At 47.2% G+C, this 21,908-nt stretch overlaps 1 protein-coding gene across 1 annotated transcript in view; it reads right to left on the reverse strand.

Moving 5' to 3' along the window:
• Positions 1-21,908, reverse strand: part of LOC135385282 (uncharacterized) — a 418,308-nt gene that overhangs the window by 24,766 nt on the left and 371,634 nt on the right. The window contains exon 4 of the mRNA XM_064614500.1: positions 4,431-4,640. Coding sequence (XP_064470570.1) covers positions 4,431-4,640 — 210 coding nt within the window. The remainder of the gene's footprint in view (positions 1-4,430; positions 4,641-21,908) is intronic.

A 21,908-nucleotide genomic window follows, 5' to 3' on the forward strand; every position in this document is an offset into this window, starting at 1 on the left:
GCACGTGGTCGTTGACCCGCCAGCAGCAGTGGTACCGCAGATTTTCCATGCAGCCGTTAGCGCATATCACCAAGAGGTGTCGTCGCTCGTCCCCGTCCGCAGCATGGCATCTGCTTCAGCCTCTTCTATGGCAAAGAAGGTACTGCATAGAACTGCCATAACATATGACGATGTGAGAAGACGGAAGGAGCATGCGGCAAACATGTCGTAGGCAGCTGTATGCGCCATGGATGTTTACGAGACATCATGTGGAGTTTTTCTTGGGGAATTCAGCCAACTCGTGATAGTCTCCACTCATGGAACGTAACAACATCATACTTTTTTTATACTGTAAGCACCAGGAGACTAACCAGCATGTTATCTTCGACTGCCACGTTGCTCGTACATTCTGGGGCATAGTCAGACGGTCCACACGCATCTTGTGTCCTGTGCAATCCACCATCGGCGGCCGCATCGGCTAAGTGTCTTGCTCATCGCGTATGGTGCTTCGGTGTTGTGGAAAGCTCGTTGCACTGCTGTGGCCCGACGTCAGCGGACGACCCCTATCTTCTTGTTAGGGCGCAATGTGCGCGTTTTGCTCACCAAAGTGTTACACCTGAATTACACGCTTTAGATGGTGTGCAAGAGTTCGCGCACAAATGACGTCATCACCCTTCTATCTAGGTTCACAGTGGGTGTGTGACCGTCTCTGGTGCGTCATTCACGTGCTCTCATTTGCCCTGTAAATATCTGCACCTGTGTATATACTCACACTCATTATGTACTGCATTCCGTACTGTAGATAAGCGCAGACATCTAGAGTGGTGAACTTAAGTATGTAAGTATGTGTGTTTGTACGTAAGGCGTATGTCAACTAAGGTGTAAAGTAGCAGTTCATATTCTGTTCTTGAGTTTAATAAATTTTCCTTTAACAACAAATGTTGATGCAGACGTTGCCGTAGACACATCCGTGAAAATTGCGATTCTAGTATGATGGCTCTTCATCATAGACAGACAGTACTGTTTCAGCACTGGAGATGGTTGAGCAGCCTTTTGGTGGTATACACCTGGTACAGTCAATGCAATATGAGGAGTTCTGCTGTCCACGGTGGATAGACCGCCGTTAGCGTCAACTGTGCTTTTGGTAAAGCACTGCGATGTGGAGTGATCCCTTTGATGAACTGCGAATTTCGACGTGCCACCTTCCTTGCAAGGGGGTGTTTGTGATGCCGCCTGCATAGACGAACGTAGTGCCACACTGTCTCCTGTGTCCTCAGTACATCTAATGGGAGTTATCTGACCCCTGCTGTAGTTAGGACATTTGAAGTTGCACAAGGTACACCGAGGCAGACTTTTAAGCTTTTTGATAACACGCTTATTCCATGCTGTACTGGCAAATAGTAGGCCGCCATCTGCCGAATGGGTGCTTTCTGTATGGCGAGGATCGACGCTGTCGACATTCCCTAGCGGGAGCCGCTGACGCGCCGCAGAATGTTGATACGTGCGTCGGTTCTTCCCTTGATATGTTTAATGTGAGCAGCCTAAGAGAGCTGCGAGTCCACTATTAGTCCCAAGCACCGGTGATGAGACACTCTCCTTAATTGGTTGGTCGTCAAGCTTCAGTTGAGAAATCTTCATTTTCTTTCGACTGAAGGGAAGGAACACAGTTTTCTCGGCTGAGCTCTCCGTTAAGAAGGTGGCCGTACAATCTAACCAATCTAACCAATTTTGAAGGCGCTGCCGCAATGCGGGCAACTGAACGCCAGAGCACCATATGCCTATGTCGTCGGTGTACATACTAATGTGCACATTCTTCGGTAACCGTCGCGGCAGGTTCGCCATGACCACGTTGAAAAGCAGGGGACTCAGCACGCTGCCCTGTGGGACCCCCACTTCAGAGGCCATGACTGTCACTATTCCCGTCTTCTGTCTGCATATACACTGACCTTCCTTCGAGATAGTCTGCGATCCACCGTAGAGGCCAGCCTTGTATTCCTAGGCGATACAGATCATGTAGGACGTGGCTGTAGCTGATCGTGTCGTATGCCCCTTTTGATGACTAACAATGCTGCCGCTGTGGTCCGACCTTGTGCTCGTCCATGTTCCACAAAGGCCACCAGGTGTAACACGCCATACGTAGTGCACTTGCCGTTAAGGAAACCAGGCATGCATTCTGGAAGCAGGTTTTCTGTCTCGAGGACCCATTCCTCTCGCATTTTCGACCTGTAAACTACGTTTCATTCTTTGAAGGCTCTTTGAAGCGGTGGCATTGCAGGTCCGAATGACAATAGACGAGAATGTCATTTTTCGTGCCCTTGTGGCAAGTGTAAGCTTTGACTTCTTCCCGCTTGCTTATTCGTGTTGCAGCATCTGGAACATGTTGTCATCAGAGCGAAACGACATTTTATTTCGTAATATTATTTTTTCTCCCGTTTGAATTACCCAACTTATTACTTTGTGTATAGCACGAGGAGTCACACGTATACTTTGATTGTAGGCTTGTACCTTATGTTCTATTACATTATTTACCGCGACACGGATACAAAATTTGTGTTTCATATGTCGGTCTGTGTAGCTGAGCTTGCCCTAACAGCCCGAACCTGCTTCTAATTCAATGCGTGAATGTTCAAATATTCCTTGCTTCCTTAGGTCGTGCTCACAGCACATAATGTAATGAATGTTTTTCAAAGCAGGCTCCTTACGTCACGTATCATGGTCCCGAAAGGTGTCTTGTTCTACCTGCCGAACGTGCACGTGCGCGGAACATTGCAGCACCGCTGTCATCTTAGTGATGAATTAAAAACAACAACAACTACTACTTTATTTTAAGATGATGAATGGGGCGTTTCATTCCCAGAGGCGATACTCTACCCCATTGCTGCTGGTGATGCGGGGAATGAAATAATGAGCCCCTTCACAATAATGATCGAAGTCCGATTGTGTCCACAAAGGTCAAAAGAGCTTTGAGCGCGGAGCATTGGGGGGCTGGATTCGGTCAGCTCATCTCAAGGAAGACTGTGTTAATATCGGCGTTTTTTTTTTCCCAGAGAGGATAATCCGCGTGAGTTTTGAAAGCCACGAGGTACAGATAAGCTTGCTTTCCGTTTACCGTACGGAAGTTTTTAAAATCGAAATTTGAATATCCGCAGGTTGTGGTACGTACTGCTTGCGACATACTTGTCTGAAATCGACAGCTCGCGGTTTATCCGGTCCGGAATCTCCAGGTGGTGCAATATTGTTTCCTTCAACTAATACACACGTACTGGCTAGTATGCCGTACGTGTCTGTTAGTCTGAAGAAACGGCCTTGCAACACCAGTACATTTCAGACAGGCTAAACCGCGAGCTCTTGGTTTCAGACAAATATGTGGCAAGCAGTACCATGGCTTCATGGTGCATTCAACCTGTGTATGAACAACGGTGTATGAGTCTGTAAATGTTCATTAACTTTCAAATACGTTTTCCGAAAATACAGACGTCGATAACAACATAGTGGCACAGTAATGACGTGCGCCGCCCTCAGTTTTCTCACAACAATAACGTCGACGTCATGTTGACATTTCGCGCAGGAAACAACTTACATTGATGCATTTTTAAGAAGATTTTTTTCAGAGTCACTAGACTACATTCACGAGGAAGGTGCTGCCGTAACGTTGTACATCTTTCGTTGTACAAGGCTCTCAGCAAAAGAAATAAGATTGTTTTGTAAGGCACACTAGTGCTTTAAAGTTAAATCGCTCCGCAGTGACGGAGCCGCAGGTTGTACTCGTTGTGGCAGTTGCACTATATTACCGAGCTTTCCCTACGCAGAACACGGTTCACCTTGTGCGTGTCTGAGATTGATTGACGGACGCAAAACGTCATTCGTGACCGACCCGAGAGATACGTGGTTGTGATACGTCGGTTCCGTTTTACGTAGTCCAATGATGTTTGATGACGCATTCGAGAACGGAGAGAGATACGTTGATTTCGCTGCTTGATCTGCTTTGTAAATAGTGAAAGTGCGTGGGGTACACAAAGCCTTGCACGTATTCAAGTAAATAAAACCGCACCCCGCTTTCACTCTGTGCGTTTTAGGAGAAAAAGTGTCCCTTTGATCGTCTTACACGAGGAAGTTCGAATCATGTTTATTCTGTTATAATTGGTCATTTCAATCGATCAAGAATGAAGCAGTCCCAGATTGTAGATCTCAATTTCTGAGACCCCGGTGGGCAATTCACGGAGCCTTGCGCACAAAGAATGTACACGCAGGAAGAACGAACGGCCAACACAGAGAACATTCCGAGACGTGTAAACGGTTCTCTCACGAGATAAAAGAGAAAAGCGAAAGTAAAATATTGTAGGTCTTTGAAGTGGAGCGGATGTCTTTTCTTTCTTTTTTGCCCGTGCGTGAATATATGTGTAGTTCCCTTTGAGATTTCGCGGTATATGTTACTCTGAGAACGAACATACATCAGGCACATCCTCTTCGTCCTGCTGCGCTGATTGGAGGGATGATTCCCGCGTTGTTTCATCTTTGCCGGTAGATTCCCCCTCAGCTTGATGGATGGGACTCTTTCGCACCCGGTGGCCTCGGAATGTGGCCTGGATGACGCAGGCCGCTTTTGAAAGGTTTGGGTCATTCAGGTCCAAGTCCGCCAGTTCGTCTTGCTCGGACGATGTCTGAAACGATAATGAATAAAGTAGGGTGCTTTAAGATTTGTCCATACGCTGCCTACTATAAGAGCAGAGAAATGGTGCACATGGATCATTGTACACTCTAAAAACTGAACTTCACCGCATAGCACGCTCTGCGCCAACCATTGCCACGAATGATAGGGTTATCGCTTCTGATTCGAGGGGAGAGGGAGGCGTACGCCTTTTCGTGTCAATTACCATGTATCCAAACTGACACAAAAAGGCGTACGCCCCCTCTCTCTTTGAATCAGAAGCGATAACCACTTCATTCATCATTCATCGCACTTTAAAGAACCCTCAGGTGGGCAAAAGCAATCCACAGATCGACCGCTGTGGGGTCGCTCATGATCTCAGTTGTCTCAATCTCTTGTAAAGTCCCAATTATATAAAAGAATTACTTTATATTTTCTTGTAGTGCATTGGAGCACGCAACGAAAGCTAACTATAGGCTAATACTCGTACATGGAGCACCGACGCGGGCAATTCATCCAGAAACGCGGCGATACTTATGGCGAATTCGCCTGGTCAAAATGTGGCAACACGGCCTAGCGCTCAGAAATTGCCAGCCTAGCGCTCGCAACATGCCACGTGACGGTTGCCACCCGAACATGGGGGACCACAGAAGCATGTGGCTTTAATCGCTTGAATGACGCTAGGGGCATCGCGGTCGCTCGTGTTCCGTTTCTGTCGTCTGTTAACCCATGTTAACTTCGACGTGCGGGCCCTCGCGATGCAGATGTGACGACACCGGACATTTTGGGGAAAACCGTTTCACGGCTGTATCGAGGTCGGGCGAATAAAGCGCCAGCTCGCGAATTCTTTGCGCTAGGAATTCGCCACGAGAACAAGCGCGATTGCATGCACGTTTCGACCAAGAGGACGCAAATGTTCATATTCTGACAAAGAAAAATTGCCGGGATATGACCAAGCAAATCGTCTGCATTGACCAAGCAGGAATCCGAGGGCCTGCTGCGGTTGACAATGCAGCATCCACAGAAAGGCGCCTTCTTGCGGGCATAGAATGGTCCGGCGCATTGGAAGCAACATATAATATAAGGAGATAGCGCGATTAAAGAAAGCGGCTTGACTTCACTTGGTGGTGACGATGACATTTCGAGCATGCGCCAGGCCTAAGTAAACACCAAGGTTGATTCAGGAGAAATCTCGGCGGCTGACAACAGCGCATGCGCTGTACTACAACTCATTATAAAGGAGTATTTTATTGCAGAATGCATTCTACAAATCCGGAGTGAAGTCGGACAAAACATGCGTCCGTTCGTGGCGATCTCTTGTTACGCGTGCTTTCACTGCACTGCAATGGTGTAGGAAGGAGAAGCTCCAAAAAAGAATTTGCTCCTTTTGGGAGGAGACACAGTGATTTCGTGCTGTTGTAATGGAGCGTGATGGAAGCGGACCCTTCAGGTTTGCATCCATGCACACCTCAAGAAAATCGTAATGTATTGCAATAGGATATGGAGAAGGCCGACGCAGAGCAAGTAAGACGGCGGCGACTAAATGAAGAGGCCGAAAGCTAGACCGTGTACTCATTACATCACTTGCTTCCACCATGACAAGACCATTTGCTGGATCACCGGTTGAAACACATCCCAAGCGCATCCGAATCACACAGCGCCAAATGAATGCCAAGACGTTCCAGAGGCGGTAAAGGGTAATTCACACTGTTCCTTCCCTGCTTGGTGGGTACGATACGTACAGATCCACCGCGGACACGGCTGTGGTACGATATGCTGTTCGGACGCATGCGTTCATGGCAAGTAGATGCTTGCATTTGCGAAACACGCGTTCTCCACCGGGGAGCGAAAAATAGCCGCCATATAGACCAGTGCAATTCGATATTAGTAGGTTGGTCTACTAATCGGTGACGGTGAGAGTTCCCAAGCAGCGAAATGTACCGAATGTGCGAGCGCATATGGGCCGGGAATGCCAAGTTGAAAGTAATTTTCATTCTGCGAAATGACACACCGCTCTGATGAGACAACCTGTAGTTCCCCCATGCACATGAAATGCAAGTACATTGTGTTGCTTGGGCCGAATCCTCGTTTCGGCTTTCCTGATAGGTTTATCGAGTAGGCGAACATAGCAACAGGTGCTTGATATGAACTTTACTGGATCTCCCACTGCGTACGGTACCCCATGTTGTGAAACGATTGCGATATACTCGTAGATTGCTATGTTTCTCTTTTCGTTTGCGCATCGTCCAAAACGCGTGGAAATGACCCATGGGCTCAGCAGAAGAGGAGACGCACCTGTTTAGAATTATTCAACCTGTTACAGTATCGGGTAGTGAACAAGACCACTGACGATATTAGATATGAAAATCAGCTGCTATCAGTGATCCCCAGGACAGTGCATCACTGTGCATCATAGTCAGTGGCGTATCCAACCCCTCGGTTTGGCGGGGAGGGGGCGGTTTCTTTGTCGGAGCGCGTAGTGGTGGAGGGGAGAGAGGGAACCCAACGTATAAAATGACGTTTTTTTTGGGGGGGGGGCGATCGGCCCCCTCCCTTCCCCCTGGATCCGTCACTGATCATAATGCATCACTGTGTTGGTCGAACACAGTCCAATGGAGGAAGGGATTAGCCTCAAGACAGTAACCGCCTTCTGTTCTGAGGCAACTCCCTTCCTACATCTCTACCGGTTCGCTGGATTTCTACCCATCTACAGTCCAATGGAGCGTCAGTAAAGCTTGCTCATGCGACCTTCACGGAGTGGAGCTACGCTTGATACCGATGCTATGATAGTTGGTGGCTTTACGTCGTAAGACAACTGTGACCATGAGCTAGTCGCGGATCACTGGTCGGCCCATGGATAAATTTTGTCTCAGCATAGAACATACTGTATTTAAGCACCTCTCACGGGAACATCTTCCCAGATTATCTTCTATGCAGAATATATCTGGCATACTTATGTACACACACTCTAAGAAAAAAGGGTGTGAAAAGGTGGTAACTTCTATAGTTACCACCTAGGTCAACATAACGTCTGATAAAGAGTGTAAAAGGGTGGTAAAAGGAATTATCATATAACGAAATTGCTACAAAAAGGCGTACGCCCACCTCGCTCACCGAATCAGAAGCGGTAACCCTATCATCATTCGTAGGTAGCAAGTAGAACTTTGCAAACTTTTATGCACAACATCTGCGACAACTATTACCTCCTAAAAGGTGTAAGTGCTCCACCCTTTTTTCTAAGAGTGCATGCAAGCATCTGCGCGACATGTCCATACACTCTGAAAACAGAGGGGGGTGTCGAGATAGCGTGCCGTTGTTGGCCGCCGAAACTCGATCTTGATTACGTACACTCTAAAAACAGAACTTCATCGCATAGCACGCTGTGCGCCAACCACTGCGAAGAATGATAAAATTATCGCTTCTGATTCGAAGAGAGAGGTGGGCGTACGTCTTTTTGTGGCAATTTGGATATATGAAAATTGCCACAAAAAGGCGTACGCTCCCCTCTCCCTTCGAATCAGAAGCGATAATCCTATAATTCTTCGCAGTGGTTGGCGCACAGCGTGCTATGCGGTGAAGTTCTGTTTTTAGAGTGTACGTAATCAAGATCGGGCTTCGTTGAAAACAGCAACATTGGAACAATAACAGTCGTACCAACTCTGAGTAAACGGAAGAAATTCATTTCCTATACTGCCGCAGTGGCAAGGTAGGGATACACGGCCATTGCTAAGTGAAATATATCGGGCGGACCAGCGGCGAAGAAGCTCGACATGGACCATTACTCCTGTCTCTAAATGTACAACGATCTACTTGTGGAGAGACAAGACAAAAGGGAACAGAGCACGGATACTTCTTGCGACGGCTCTGCACCGGTTGCGTCACAACACATAGTCAGCAACACTAACGACTACAAAGAGAAATCTAAATCTATCTCTGCGGTTCCTTTCCTGTAAACAACGTGAATTTTGTTAGCTTGAAGATTGAGGTAGAGCCCTCCTTTGTTTATCATAGCGAAACCTCGAGACGAGGGACAAGGAGGGACATCAACCATAAAACTCGGGCAGATCCGTAGAACATGATAACGGTATACATACATTGTTTGTGCAACAAAATTCATTTGGTTGAAGTACAGTGCAATGTGCTGCGTCTGTTTTCATTTGTCCCGGCACTAGGGTTTTAACGGCTTTACCAAGGAGGAACATATGCACACACACAACGTCACACAGGCGTTGTGCGTGTCTGTCCCTCCATGCTCCTCGTCTCTGACACACGCTTATAGAGACGCTACAGGGCTCTACAAATAGTAGACACACATAAACATTGCTTATGGTTTGAAATGGAAAGGCTATTACGAAAGATGAAAGGAGATGCGATTTTTTTTAGAAATACGTCGTAAAACGAGGGATTAGTATATCGAGGTATTGAATCAATGGAAGGGATAGATAGCGGCTTAAGGCGCTTATAGAATCTGGTAGTAATTAAACAAGCTACTCTCCCCCTCTCCTTCCCAAGAAGCACGACCATGCGGAGAGACATCCGATTGGTCCCCTGAAGCGATCTCCCGCTATGATTGGACAATTCAGGACGGCAGCTTTGGCAGGGTACACGCTCCTCGGGTACGCAGTCTTCCCCGAGGGACGTTAAGTACAGTGTGTCCCAGCTAAATGCGAACAGATTTAAAAAAAAATATATATATATATCACTTTTTCCGAGATGAAATCAATTGCAATATAGCATATGCTGAAGGGCACTTCTTAGGAGGGCATTAGCAAACTCCTAAGACAATGTCTTAATTAACTTTCAATAATTAACTTTTGAATTATAAAACATAGGAAGTTGTCCCAATAAGGACATCTGGTCCCTTCGGTCACCTGATACCGGAGCCGTTTTAAGAACAAAAATCCGATCGATAGATCGTCCGCAAAAAAATCGTGAAGGAACACCATTTTCTTCTTTATTTTGTTGATTGCGCATCTTTGGAGACGCGTCTTTCCTTCACTCCCAATGTGAGAAAGTGAAGGAGCACAGTGCCGCCTCATGCGTCGAACGTGACCTTTAACTTGGGGACACAAAACAAAAACAAATGTATCGGGTGACTCTATCGGAACTGTCCTTATATTGGGTTGCATTTTCTGTTTTCTTTTAATCTTATTCCAGGACGCAAGAGGCGATAGTGTGCTCTTTCACCCTCTCACATTGGGGGTGAAGGAAAGACGCGTTTCCGAACATGCGCAATGAACAAAATAAGGAAAAAAATGGTGTTCCTTCACTAATTTTTTTGCGGACGATCTATCTAACGGATTCTTGTTCTGAAAACGGCTCCGGTATCAGGTGACCGAAGGAACCAGATGTTCTCATTGGGACAACTTCGTTGCTTTTATAATTAAAAAGTTAATTATTGAAAGTTAATTCAGACATTGCCTTAGGAGTTTGCTAATGTTCTCCTAAGGAGTGCCCTTCAGCATATGGTATATTGCAATTGATTTCATCTCGGAAAAAGTGCGGTATATATTTTTTAAAAATATCTTCGCATTTAGCTGGGACACCCTGTATACTGTGGGCCGTGTGCTGATGTTTCGATGCACGTTAAAGAACCCTCAGGTGGGACAAATTAATCCACCTGCCAACCACTGTGGAGTCACTCGTGATCATTGTGCCTCGCGACGTAAAGCCACGAATTTGCCAACTAAATTGGTCAAATTGTTCGAGGAGACCAATGAGAGCTCGCTCAGCATTGATAAGATGAGGGAGAGGGAACAAGCGTAAACTCCGGCTTCTTTAGCGTATATATCACGTACGACACAACGAATGAATCCCGTTCCTTTCGTGCATGCGTGTCAAGGTAACCGCATCTTTTGTTCCACGAGGAGAAATTGTTGCACTTTGATGCCCTTTCAACATCTTGACGTACAGTTGTCTTCAACTTTTTCGTCGATATCTTCAACGCAATTTATACCTAGGATGTGGTTCTACGGAGGTAAATGAGCGACGCTTCACAGCACCATCTATAGACGAAAGTTTTCCTAAAGCCATGGTACCCGCCATCTTACCCTATCCTAGCGCCATCTATCGATCGCTAGGCTGCCATCCGCTGCTTTTCACGGAGCACGCTATGCGTTGCAGACTTTTTGTGAGCGCGTACGACGCTCCCCACTCCACGTAGTCGAAAACAGAAGACCCCCATGACCCCCGCCAAACACGGCAGCCCGGAACAAAAGAAAACCCACCTGTTGCCGAGGGTACGGAAACACGGTTCGAGGGTAGGCTAGAAAGGTCCATAGCTGTCGCTCTCATTACTGCTGCTTCAGGTTTCAGTTCTTGCAAGCTCCGACGAATCCATGCCAAGGACGAATCTTAGCTTTGAGACGTGCGTTGTATACTCCTGGGTGATCGCTTTCGCCCTCGTGAAATATCGATTTCAAAGCTCCCACACTTTTTTACCCCTTCTTGCCCATGATCCTAACTCACCCTTCCTGGTACATAGAAGTTTGACCTCGGTCATCGCAGACATGTGGTATGCTGTTGACTTCTGGCTGGCCTAGCATGGATTCGTTCAGGAAGCCAGATCATAAGCACTTGTACAGATTCCAGGTTTGTTCCCCCATAATGCGTTCGCTGTTCGCAAATCGAGGGTTCATCAAAACGAGGAAGAAATTCAAGGAACATGTCGTGTCCCCAAAGGTGGCAATCATTAAACTAAGGGAATTCGTAAAATCGTCAAGTCTATAAGCTCGTAAGGGTTGACCGTACACATTCTTCCAGGTAGGTGGTACAAGTACTTATACAGGGAATGAAACGGTCGTGTCATCGAACCTAGAATATGACTCGTAAAAAAGTCAGTGACTCTGACTAGTTGCAGATCTGAATATGAAAGTAAAAGGACGTCCCCGTACGCACACGTCACCATCATTTGCAGAACATCCATTCATGCAATGAGGTGACGATCATCTTAGAATAAGCTTCGTACCCGGGACCTCAATCCAAGCACGCACACACACAGGCGAAGAAAGGAGAGAGAATGAGGCATTGGTAGAAAAGACGTCTTAGCCTATAGATGTTCGCCACCATTGGGCTGCATTCTTTACCTGGGAAATACGCTGCGCTGACCCATATGCTGTACCGTTGATTAGCTAACAAGTTACCCACACAATTGGGACGCGGACATGTTGACGTTGCCTACCAGACAGACATGGGATCGATTTCGCTCAACGTCAGCACCACATCGTTCGCCGTTCCTGCGGTCTCCCACGGAATTTATGGGCGTCTGTATTCCGAATAAGAGCTACCGTAGAGTTATTTTCGTGGCTTCAAGCATCCCCTGTGCAAGTCCTTCAAGCAAGTTCCTTTGGAACGTCAGTTATGTTTTTGGGGCCGTCCACTGCACTGGTGATTGAAGGGTTGGTCTAGCGTAGAGGAAGAGCCCGCAGAGCAATTCCATTACACGACTACAACCGTGGAAGTAAAATCAGTGCTAAAGGCAAGCGCGTGCATCGGATAGGCCCTTTCCTTCTGTAAATGACTCTTAAAGGGACGGTCCCATCCAGAAACCGATCTATGAAACAGATACCACTTTGTTCAGCATCGCTCGGTTTTTTTTTTTTCGTCCAAAAAGTACTTAGATATTAAATAAACGAATTCTAAAGATCAGCGCTGCTTCCGCAGCTGCAGAGGTTCCAGCGGCAACGACATCAGTTAGACGTCACCCCCTAAAAGGAGGAGTGAGAGAGAGGCGCACAGAGGAGAAAGGCGCCGTCCAGACGCCCGCACGGCCATGGCATCCATTTTTTCAAGACCATGCTCTCATTTGTGGTGCAGCTATCGAAAATGTGTCTAAGAGACCTCTCAAAATTTCCTGAGATGTCTGAGAGGACCTTTCAAGAAACCTTGAAAGGTCCGGTAGGACCCTTTAGCACTTCTGAAGGGCCTGAGAGGACCTTTCAAGAAATCTTGAAAGGTCTGGAAGGACCTCTCAGGCAGCACCGAGGGGTCTGAGAGGACCTTTTAGAGAAAATCTGGAAGACGTTGTAGAATCATTCATGTAGCCATGAGGGGTTTGTGGGGACCTCTCAGACACCTTTGGCGACAGTGCGTCGTGCAACACCTCCCAAAGCAAGTTACTACATGTTTTCCGCGCCGCGGGACATGCTACCTCGTCCGCTTTGGAAAACAGTTCTCAAGATTTCACATGTTTGTGCATTATTCCTCCAAGGAGAAAGGGCGAGAGTCCAGCTGACGAAGGGACTCGGAGAGTGTGGTTCGGGAAGGTTCGTAGTGAGGGCAATGAAGAAGAATGTGCTCCAGATCCTCAAGAGCACCACAGTGGCAGCAGGTGGGAGAGTCAACTTGCCTCAAGCGGTAACGCCACTGAGCTGTAAAGGCCACATCGAGGCGCATTCGGTGGATTAATGCAGCATCTTGACGAGAGGTGTTTCGTGGCACGCGGAAAGCGAGCGTGGGATCAACTCTGTTCAACATAGAGGGGAGAAGAATGTCGGTTGTCCGTTGGCGGGAAGCCAGGGGTGTCACCAGGCGTCGCAGAATGGAACGGCGGTCTCCTCTCAGCAGAACAATACGGGTCCGTTTCCGATACGAGAGTGCTGCTTCTGCGGCGCTGTCGGCCGGCTCGTTCCGCACGACACCACAGTGGGCTGGAACCCAATGGAGAACTAGCCTGTGGCCTGCGGCGTAGATAGTGTGGTAAGCCATTAGCACGTCTATGACTAGGGGTGCGGATGGGCCTCGTATGCCGGAATTTTCAATTGCTTGAAGGGCAGATTTGGAGTCTGTAAAGACTGCCCATTCCCGGGGTGGAAAATCAGCGATGTGTTGTAGAAAGAAAAGAATGGCATAGAGTTCCGCAGCTGTGGAGGAGGTTGGATGTGAGAGGCGTCTTCTGTGCACGACGCCTTCGGATGGAATGACGAAGGCTGAGGCGGACTTGTTGTTTCGGGATGCGCCATCAGTATATGCTGCCGTAAACGTAGAAAACTTCGCGTCTACCAGAGCATGAAAATGAGCTCGGAGGACTTGAGGGGGGACCTGATCTCTTCTTTCCAGAAGGTTTGGGAGGCGTACAAAAGTGGGCGGTACCGGTAGAGACCAGGGGGCTTCCCAATCCAGCCCAGCCCAGCAACGCTCTGCCAGCCAGGGGCCCTGGCCCAATCCAGCCCAGCAACGCTCTGCGCTCAAAGCTCTTCTGACATTTCTGGACACCATCGGACTTCGATCGTTATTGTGAAGGGGCTCGTTATTTTATTCCCCCCATTCCATCCAGCAATGGGTAGAGTATCGCCTGTGGCGATGCAACTCCCCACTCTCCAAGGTCAAAAATAAAGTTGTTGTTCCTCCAAGGAACACGTGCCGTGATAACCTTGTATTGCCGTTCCCTCTTGAAGCTATTGTTCTTGCAATCCGTGCATTATTGCACGTAAGTGGAAGCGTTACGGGCAGTGCCAGCGGTTCAACCAGTCTGTTTTGAAACGTTGAAGTGCGAGGACGTCGGCCGCGGATCTCAAGTAATTTGCGTTTTGTCTTCGGGATTCTAACTGTTTTTGAGGTATGTAGACGATGTGCCAAATATGCTTTTGCAAGTGACAGGCATTCCTGTTCACTTTACGCTTTTACCACTGCTCGCAGACACGCATTCTGAGCGCCGATAGGAAGATTACCAACCGCGTTAGGTTACCAACGGCGCTTTGTGCCAAACGGTATGTTATATATTTCGATGCCTACACACTGACTTACACTGACACTTTGAAATTGTATTTCTTACAGATGAATCTCGTACGAAGCGACAGGTGGTGAGAACCCAATCTCGCCAGTTAGTTGGCGTCTTACGCAAGCAAGGGAAACTAGACGGTGCATCGCGAGTCCAGAAGTATACGTAAAACAGACGAACTTGATCACCGAGAAGCGGTGTTCCTCAAGAGTATTTTTCATCGCCGCTGTACGGACATTGCGAATATGTGTCATGAGTTCACGCTTTGTCGAATACGACAGTATGTGTTGATGATGACTGTATGCTTTCGTAGACATGTAAGTGCTAAATCTAGTTTACCGTTTCGTGTAGTTTCTTGCGAGCGACCCTTCAACAAATCTTAGATATGCACAATTCTGCAAGACATTTGAAATAACTGTTAGATAATCTGATAGCAGTGTGCATGCCTTCACTGTATCGTCAACATTTACTGTTGTTGTTGTTGTTGAGTGTATCTGTACAATCGAAAGAACTCAATATATGTGGAGTTTTGTGACATGTACTTGTCTGTATCTATCTCTGGTGTATCATAGCACTGTATGATTGTACCGCTCCGACGACAGGTGCAGCGTAGACGGCGAAATTGAACATTGATGTTCCGATGTCAGACCTGGCCATTAGCTTCTGAGAGGTTCTGTCAATCTGAGAGGTCCTCCCAGCCTGAGAGGTCAGCCTGAGAGGCCCTCTCAGGCTGAGAGGACCTCTCCGTCCCATAACACATTAGACCCGAGGGGTCTTTTCACTAGGGAGGGAATGACGTTTTCGCCTTTTTCCAGAGAGGAAATTCCGGCATACTCTCAACATGTGGCGTCTGCTCTTGTCAACATTCTATCGAACAGCAGTCAAACTACGCCTCTACTTCGCGAGGGATTTTCGATACCGTGGTCAGTGGCCACGAGAAAAAATATGGCGCCATACTTCGGAAATCGACTGCAACGGTTGCCACTCTGCCTTCAACAAATTTCATGTAACGTTTTCGCGTTACTGGGCATAGCCTGTGTGGGACATCAGCAAACCAGAAAATCAGCAGAGCAACCTTCGACGCGTATGGCTTCTCCACGAAATTCGTCCGAACGCCCTCGGACGCTCTCGGTCACCAAGCTACGGCCGTCCACGGCGCACGTTAACACAATTAACATCACGAAAGTCACGAAGTAAATTCTACGCCCAAAACTCCCCGAATCGCTCCCCCCTCCCCAATTTAGACGGGTAGAAATCCAGCGAACCGGTAGGGAAGTAAGGGGAATTGCCTCAGGAAGAGAGCCGCCGATATTTCGAACAGAGACTGTTCTTCTTCTGAGTCAGAAGAACAGTCTCAATTTGTTCGTCTTCGTTTGTAAAAGTACCACCTTGAAGACGGATAGATGTTTTTGGGGTAACGTGGGGCTATTTGTAGTAGGTTAGCGCCCTAGTGAAAATGTATCGCAGAGGCCTCTCAGGTCTAATATGTTATGGGACTGAGAGGACCTCTCAGGCTGAGAAGTCCTCTCAGGCCTGTGGACCTCTCAGGCTGACCTCTCAGGTTGAGTGGACCTCTCAGGCTGAGAGGTCCTCTCAGGCTGGTGGACCTCTCAGGCTGACCTCTCAGGTTGAGAGGACCTCTCAGATTGACAGGACCTCTCAGAAGCTAATGCACAGACCTGACATCGGAACATCAATGTTCAATTTCGCCGTCTACGCTGCACCTGTCGTCGGAGTGGTATAATCATACAGTGCTGTGATACACCAGACATAGATACAGACAAGTACATGTCACAAAACTCCACATATATTGAGTTCCTTCGATTGTACAGATACACTCAAGGCATGCACACTGCTATCTGATTATGTAACAGTTATTTCAAATGTCTTACCGAATTGTGAATATCTAATATTTGTTGAAGGATCGCTCGCAAGAAACTACACGAAACGGTAAATTGCACCAACAGAAACTAGATTTAGCACTTACATGTCTACGAAAGCGTACGAGTCATCATCAGCACATACTGTCGTATTCCACAAAGCGTGAACTCATGGGACACATATTCACAATGTCCGTACAGCGGTGATGAAAAATATTCTTGAGGAACTCTGCTTCTCGGTGATCAAGTTCATCTGTTTTATGTATACTTCGGGACTTGCGATGTACCGTCTAGTTTCCCTTGCTTGCGTAAGCCACCAACTAACTGGAGAGATTGGGTTCTCACCACCTTGTGTTCTCACCACCTGTCACTTCGTACGAGATTCATCTGTAAGAAATACAACTTCAAAATGTCAGTGTAAGTCAGTGTGTAGGCATCGAAATATATAACACACCGTTTGGCACCCAGCGCCGTTGGTAACGTTACGTGGTTGGTAATTTTCCTATCGGCGCTCATAATGCGTGTCTGCGAACAGTAGTAAAAGCCTAAAGTGAAGAGGAATGGCTGTCAATCACAAAAGAATATTTGAGACATTGTCTACGTACCTCAAAAACAGTTACAATCCCGAAGACAAAGCGCAAATTACTTGAGATCCGCGGCCGACGTCCTCACACTTCAACGTTTCAAAACAGACTGATTCAACCGCTGGCGACTGGCCGAAACGCTTCCACTTACGTGCAGTGCAATAATGCACGGATTGCAAGAACAACAGCTTCAAGGGGGAAGGCAATACAAGGTTATCACGGCACGTGTTCCTTGAAGGAATAATGCACAAACACGTGAAATCTTGCGATCTATTTTCCAAAGCGGACGAGGTAGCATGTTCCGCGGCGCGGAAAACACGTAGCAACTTGCTCTGGGAGGTGTTGCACGACGCACTGTCGCAAAGCTGTCTGAGAGGTCCCCCCAAACCTCTCAGGGCTACATGAATGATTATACAACGTCTAAGAGGTCCTCTCAGACCCCTCTGTGCTGCCTGAAAGGTCCTACCAGACCTTTCAAGATTTCTTGAAAGGACCTCTCAGACCCTTCAGAAGTGCTAAAGGGTCCTACCAGACCTTTCAAGATTTCTTAAAAGGTCCTCTCAGACCTCTTAGGACTGCTTGAGAGGTCCTCTCAGACCCCTCAGAATTTCGTAGAAGGTCCTCTCAGACCTCTTAGGACTGCTTGAGAGGTCCTCTCAGACCTCTCAGAATTTCTTAAAAGGTCCTCTCAGACCTCTTAAAAAATCCTGAGAGGCCTCTCAGATACATTTTCACTAGGGCGAAGCCTATACAGTTCAGCAATGTCTTCTGGTTTCATGTCTATAATAGTAATCTTATAACAGCGCAAGGCTGTTCAGCAAGTTCGGTGGACTACGATTGGAAAAAAGAAATTGCTCTCTCATTTGAAGGAAGAGGAAGTAGCCGCATATAACGCGATTGCAGTAACCCACATGGCGGAAAAGTAATAGCCTCAAGAATAGTCCCCATGATATTTACATGATATTTATAGATACATACATGATATTTATAGATAATACTGACTATGCCATAGACGACCTAAATGGGCATATCGAAAGCCGAGATACAGCCCTCACTTTCACACTGAGCTTAAATCATAAGAACACAGAGCGCAGTACGAAAGAGAGGATCACGAAGGAACGACAAAGAGAAGCGCTCACTAACAAATGACACATCGTTCATTACAAAAGGAAACCAGGGTTATCGGGTCAAAATCCTAGAAAGTCGCCAACGCGCCCTGAGAAAGGAGCCAAAAGTAGACAATTTCTCGTGTATGTGGCCAATTACGTAGCCAGTGGTCGTCGTCGTCCAAATTTCGGCGCCACGACATTCAGAAGCAGAGAGAAGGGAGGAGGAGACAATAGGCGATTTTTCATGCAGCAGCGCCGCGAGTGGCCGGAGTAAGGTATTGTGGGACATTTGAGGGAGAGAGCCGGCACTTTCGCTCAGCCGATAGTTACAGCGTGGCGGACTACGGCAGGCGGACGACGCTCTTCGCCCCTCAAGATACCCTCAGTGCCTTACGCGGCTCACTTGAGGGCGCGCGCAACATCCTGTAATCGTCTATTTCGTTATCGTAATGTTCTCACAGGAATAGGTATGCCCACATGAAGTACATTTGTACACATTTGTACATGTGCATACATCGTACTACGCTCTTCGTTGTTGCGACGTTCTACCAACCAGCTGCTTGGTGACGAGGCTCTCGTCCCTTTTACAAGCGTCTTTGATTTCCTGAGAGACGTTGGCGTTATTAGCCTTTTGTAGTCTTTCATGTATACACTCATCTTTTATTAGTCATCGTGTTTACTCTTAAATAACCATAACATCACCACTGTCTCAATCATACCTCAGTTTATGGCGCATTATGATCTTTGTTGTCAATGTGCCATTAAACTTCCATCATCTCTCATCATCATCATCATCTACCAACGAGCCCAAATCTACGTTTTCAGCCTGAATCCCATGCGGTCGACACAATGAAGGGTTGAGTGAGTGAGTTTAAAAATAATATGGAGAAATTGGCTCCACCTAGTGGATGTCGGATACTCCACATCGCTTAGGTAGCAAAACTGAATGACCATGACCATAACAGCTAACCATAATATACGAAAGCAAAAGAAGAAAAAAGAGAGCAGAATAATAGTAGAGTGCAGAAAAGTGACACATCACTGAAACACACAGTCACAGTCACTTACCACAGGAAGTGTGAACAATGAACACAGACATTGAGGAATAGAGTCAGTCAGAACTTGTCGACCGACCCGATGGCTTGAAAAAATGCTATCAGTGCCTGCAGTGCACGACGACTTTGGAGTAGGGGCCAAGTACCAAGTATATATTGTCGATAGAGTGAAAGGCCGATTTCCCAGAGCCGTGAGCGAGGACTCAAGGTAACTCAAACAGCTGAATGCCGCACACACGACATGAGAATATCTTCCGTCTCTTCGACTACACCACACTATGAATAATTGGGATACACTGCCACCCTTGTCTTGTGGAGCAGCCGGCCACTATATGTACAGGGAATGTCTAGGCGAATCCAGAGTATAAGAGACCCGGCAGATCGCGCTAGAGGAGGGAGGGTAAAATGTAGTCGGGATCAACAGTGAAAAGCAAAGAAAACCGTGCACTCCAGGGGAACTATTGGTCCCCATTGATTCGCTGTTGAAGAGAGTGAAGCATGCTAGTGTGCGTCGGAAGGAGTGAAATACGCCCTCCGCGTGTGCGTGTGCTGCTTCGTCTGAAAAACTGTGCCGTCAGCTGCAGCATTATCCATAATGCCTGAGTGTCCAGGTACCCGGAACGGCGCATGTCATGGCCGGCCGAAGCACATTTGTGGTCAGTTGCCATGCACAACTGCAGAAAGATAGTTGAGTCGTCGAGAAACAGAAGTGGGGAGAGCATACATAAAAGACCTAGAGAGGTAACACTGTGATCTCGGGAATGCCACAACGAGCGCACTGCCTTCGTTTGCGTCCGCCGTATGATCCGTTCATTGGGTATGCTAAAGCTGGTTGTCCTGTTACAAAATTCCTAAATGTGGCATCAACCACTGCCTTCAGATCGCAATGCAGTCATAAAATTCCTGTTTCTGAAGTGCTCGCAAACCAGACGCTCTATAAAAGTGTATCTGAGCACTGGGAAAAGAAGCGAGATTGGAAGGCATCACACACCCGTTAAAAGGCAAAGAAAAAAAGCCCCCCCCCGCCCCCGCCATTGAAGGAATCGAAAATAACCTTCCGCGTGATAAGTTGTCGCGACAACTCATTCCCGCTTGCATTCTTCGTGAAAATGCATTTTTCTGAATGGCCGAATAAAGTGCCAGCCTGAAATACGTCAAGTGCTGCTACTACTACACGTACCGCGTAGTCAAGAGAGGCTAAAAATACACTGCTCGTGTTCCGTGAACAGTGGACTCGAGAAAGTGAACTTGATTTCCCTCGGGACACGAAAAGGACGGGACGAGAATTCTGCCAGGGCAAAGAAAACGAGTACGCCGGTTTTGTGGGCGGGGGGAACTTCCCTAATGTTGGTCCGCCGCGTGTTCTCTTTGCTCTTCCTGCGGTCGGTTTCAGCTCTTAACGAAGAAAAATGGCACTTTCTTTCCGCGTATGCTAATCAAGTCTAGAATCCTGCCCTTTGATAACGGTGGCAAAGGAAAACATTGCCGCCTTCAGCGAAGTCAGCTATGAGGAAGAAGGAGGAACAAAGGCAGATAACAAAGTAATCCCGTACATCGTGGAACGCAGACACGTGTGGGAGGTTCCGAAAGCGAGAGAGCTGTGCATTTTGAAGGCAGTATTTACGCTAGGGGGTTTAGCAACAAAAGGTTTAATTTCCCGTATCTGCTGAGCTTACCAAGCTGGGAAAGAAGGAGGCATAAAGGGATCAGGGGGCGAAAAGTCCTCGACAAAGTTCATCTAATGATGGGTGTTCCTCCGTTTCTTAGAGCAGATTAGTAGTGGGATCGATGAAGCTCGGATCAGTTTCCGTCGTTGCTGCTTAGACGTTGAAGCCGGTGCCTTTGTTTGAGCGAACATATTTCAACACGCACACATGAGAACGAACGCACAAAGGAAGAAATGATGACGCGATCGAAATATTTACCGCGAAGCAGTCCCCATTTTGCCGATGACCATAAATCCTACTCAAATCAAGTTCGAATTTAGATTTGTGTCGGTAAATCAAATCATTTGGATCTGGTTTTATATTTTTATGTCGAATCAAATCCATTTTTAAATCCAGATTCCGCAAACGAATCTGGAAAGTCGGCTTCCTGAAACGCCTGAACTGACAGGCTTAGAAATGGTTTCGAGGTGTAAAAATGTCTCGGTGTCTGCCACTATTACAAATATCTCATATAATCGTGGCGGTGTAACAGACATGTGACACTCAGAGCAACGAAGGATCAACAGTTGTATAAGTGGCCAATACAGAGAGACGGAGAACGTCGAACTATAATCTTATTAGTACTTCAATGTGTACGACAATTAAAAATGGAAAGAGCAAAGCGAAATAGCGTGAGTGAAATTTTATTGTCCTTATCGCACTCCCGGGAACAGCTTGCTTTTACCTAATACAGATTTTTTACCCATCAAAATCTGAAAGGGCAGTACAGGTGTCGTTTTTGCAAGTGGCCTATCGACGACCTGAGCTCCTACGTGATCGATTACGTTTCGCCGCCGCGCAAAGCATGCTGGTGGGCACTATCAGCTTTATCAGCCTATCAGGCGGCGCATTTTTTCCGCTTCTTGCCCGCCACAGCAAAATATAACCTCGAACCGGTCTTCTCCTTACGTCACATCTTTGTGGACAGAGAGTCGTCTATAGGACTGTTGGGCTAACCAGGTGGCGCTGCGATTTTCCCACACATGCGCCACGGGCACCAGAGAGACGAACTACTTCCTAGCGAACTCCTTGAACTACGCAGGGGGTCGGTCGTACTGGGCCTGCTGTGATGTCTCTGTGTACAACCTTTCTTGAATTTTTACTAATATGCGATACTATGCACAATAAATCAAATGTTAGTCGACAGATATTTCGTTTGATGATGTGAAGTGTAAGTTAGCTAGAATACGACAGACATGAGGTGTCCTATTTACATGTGTGATTAAAGT

The sequence above is a fragment of the Ornithodoros turicata genome, chromosome 2 (assembly GCF_037126465.1).
Source record: "Ornithodoros turicata isolate Travis chromosome 2, ASM3712646v1, whole genome shotgun sequence".
NCBI lineage: Eukaryota > Metazoa > Arthropoda > Arachnida > Ixodida > Argasidae > Ornithodoros > Ornithodoros turicata.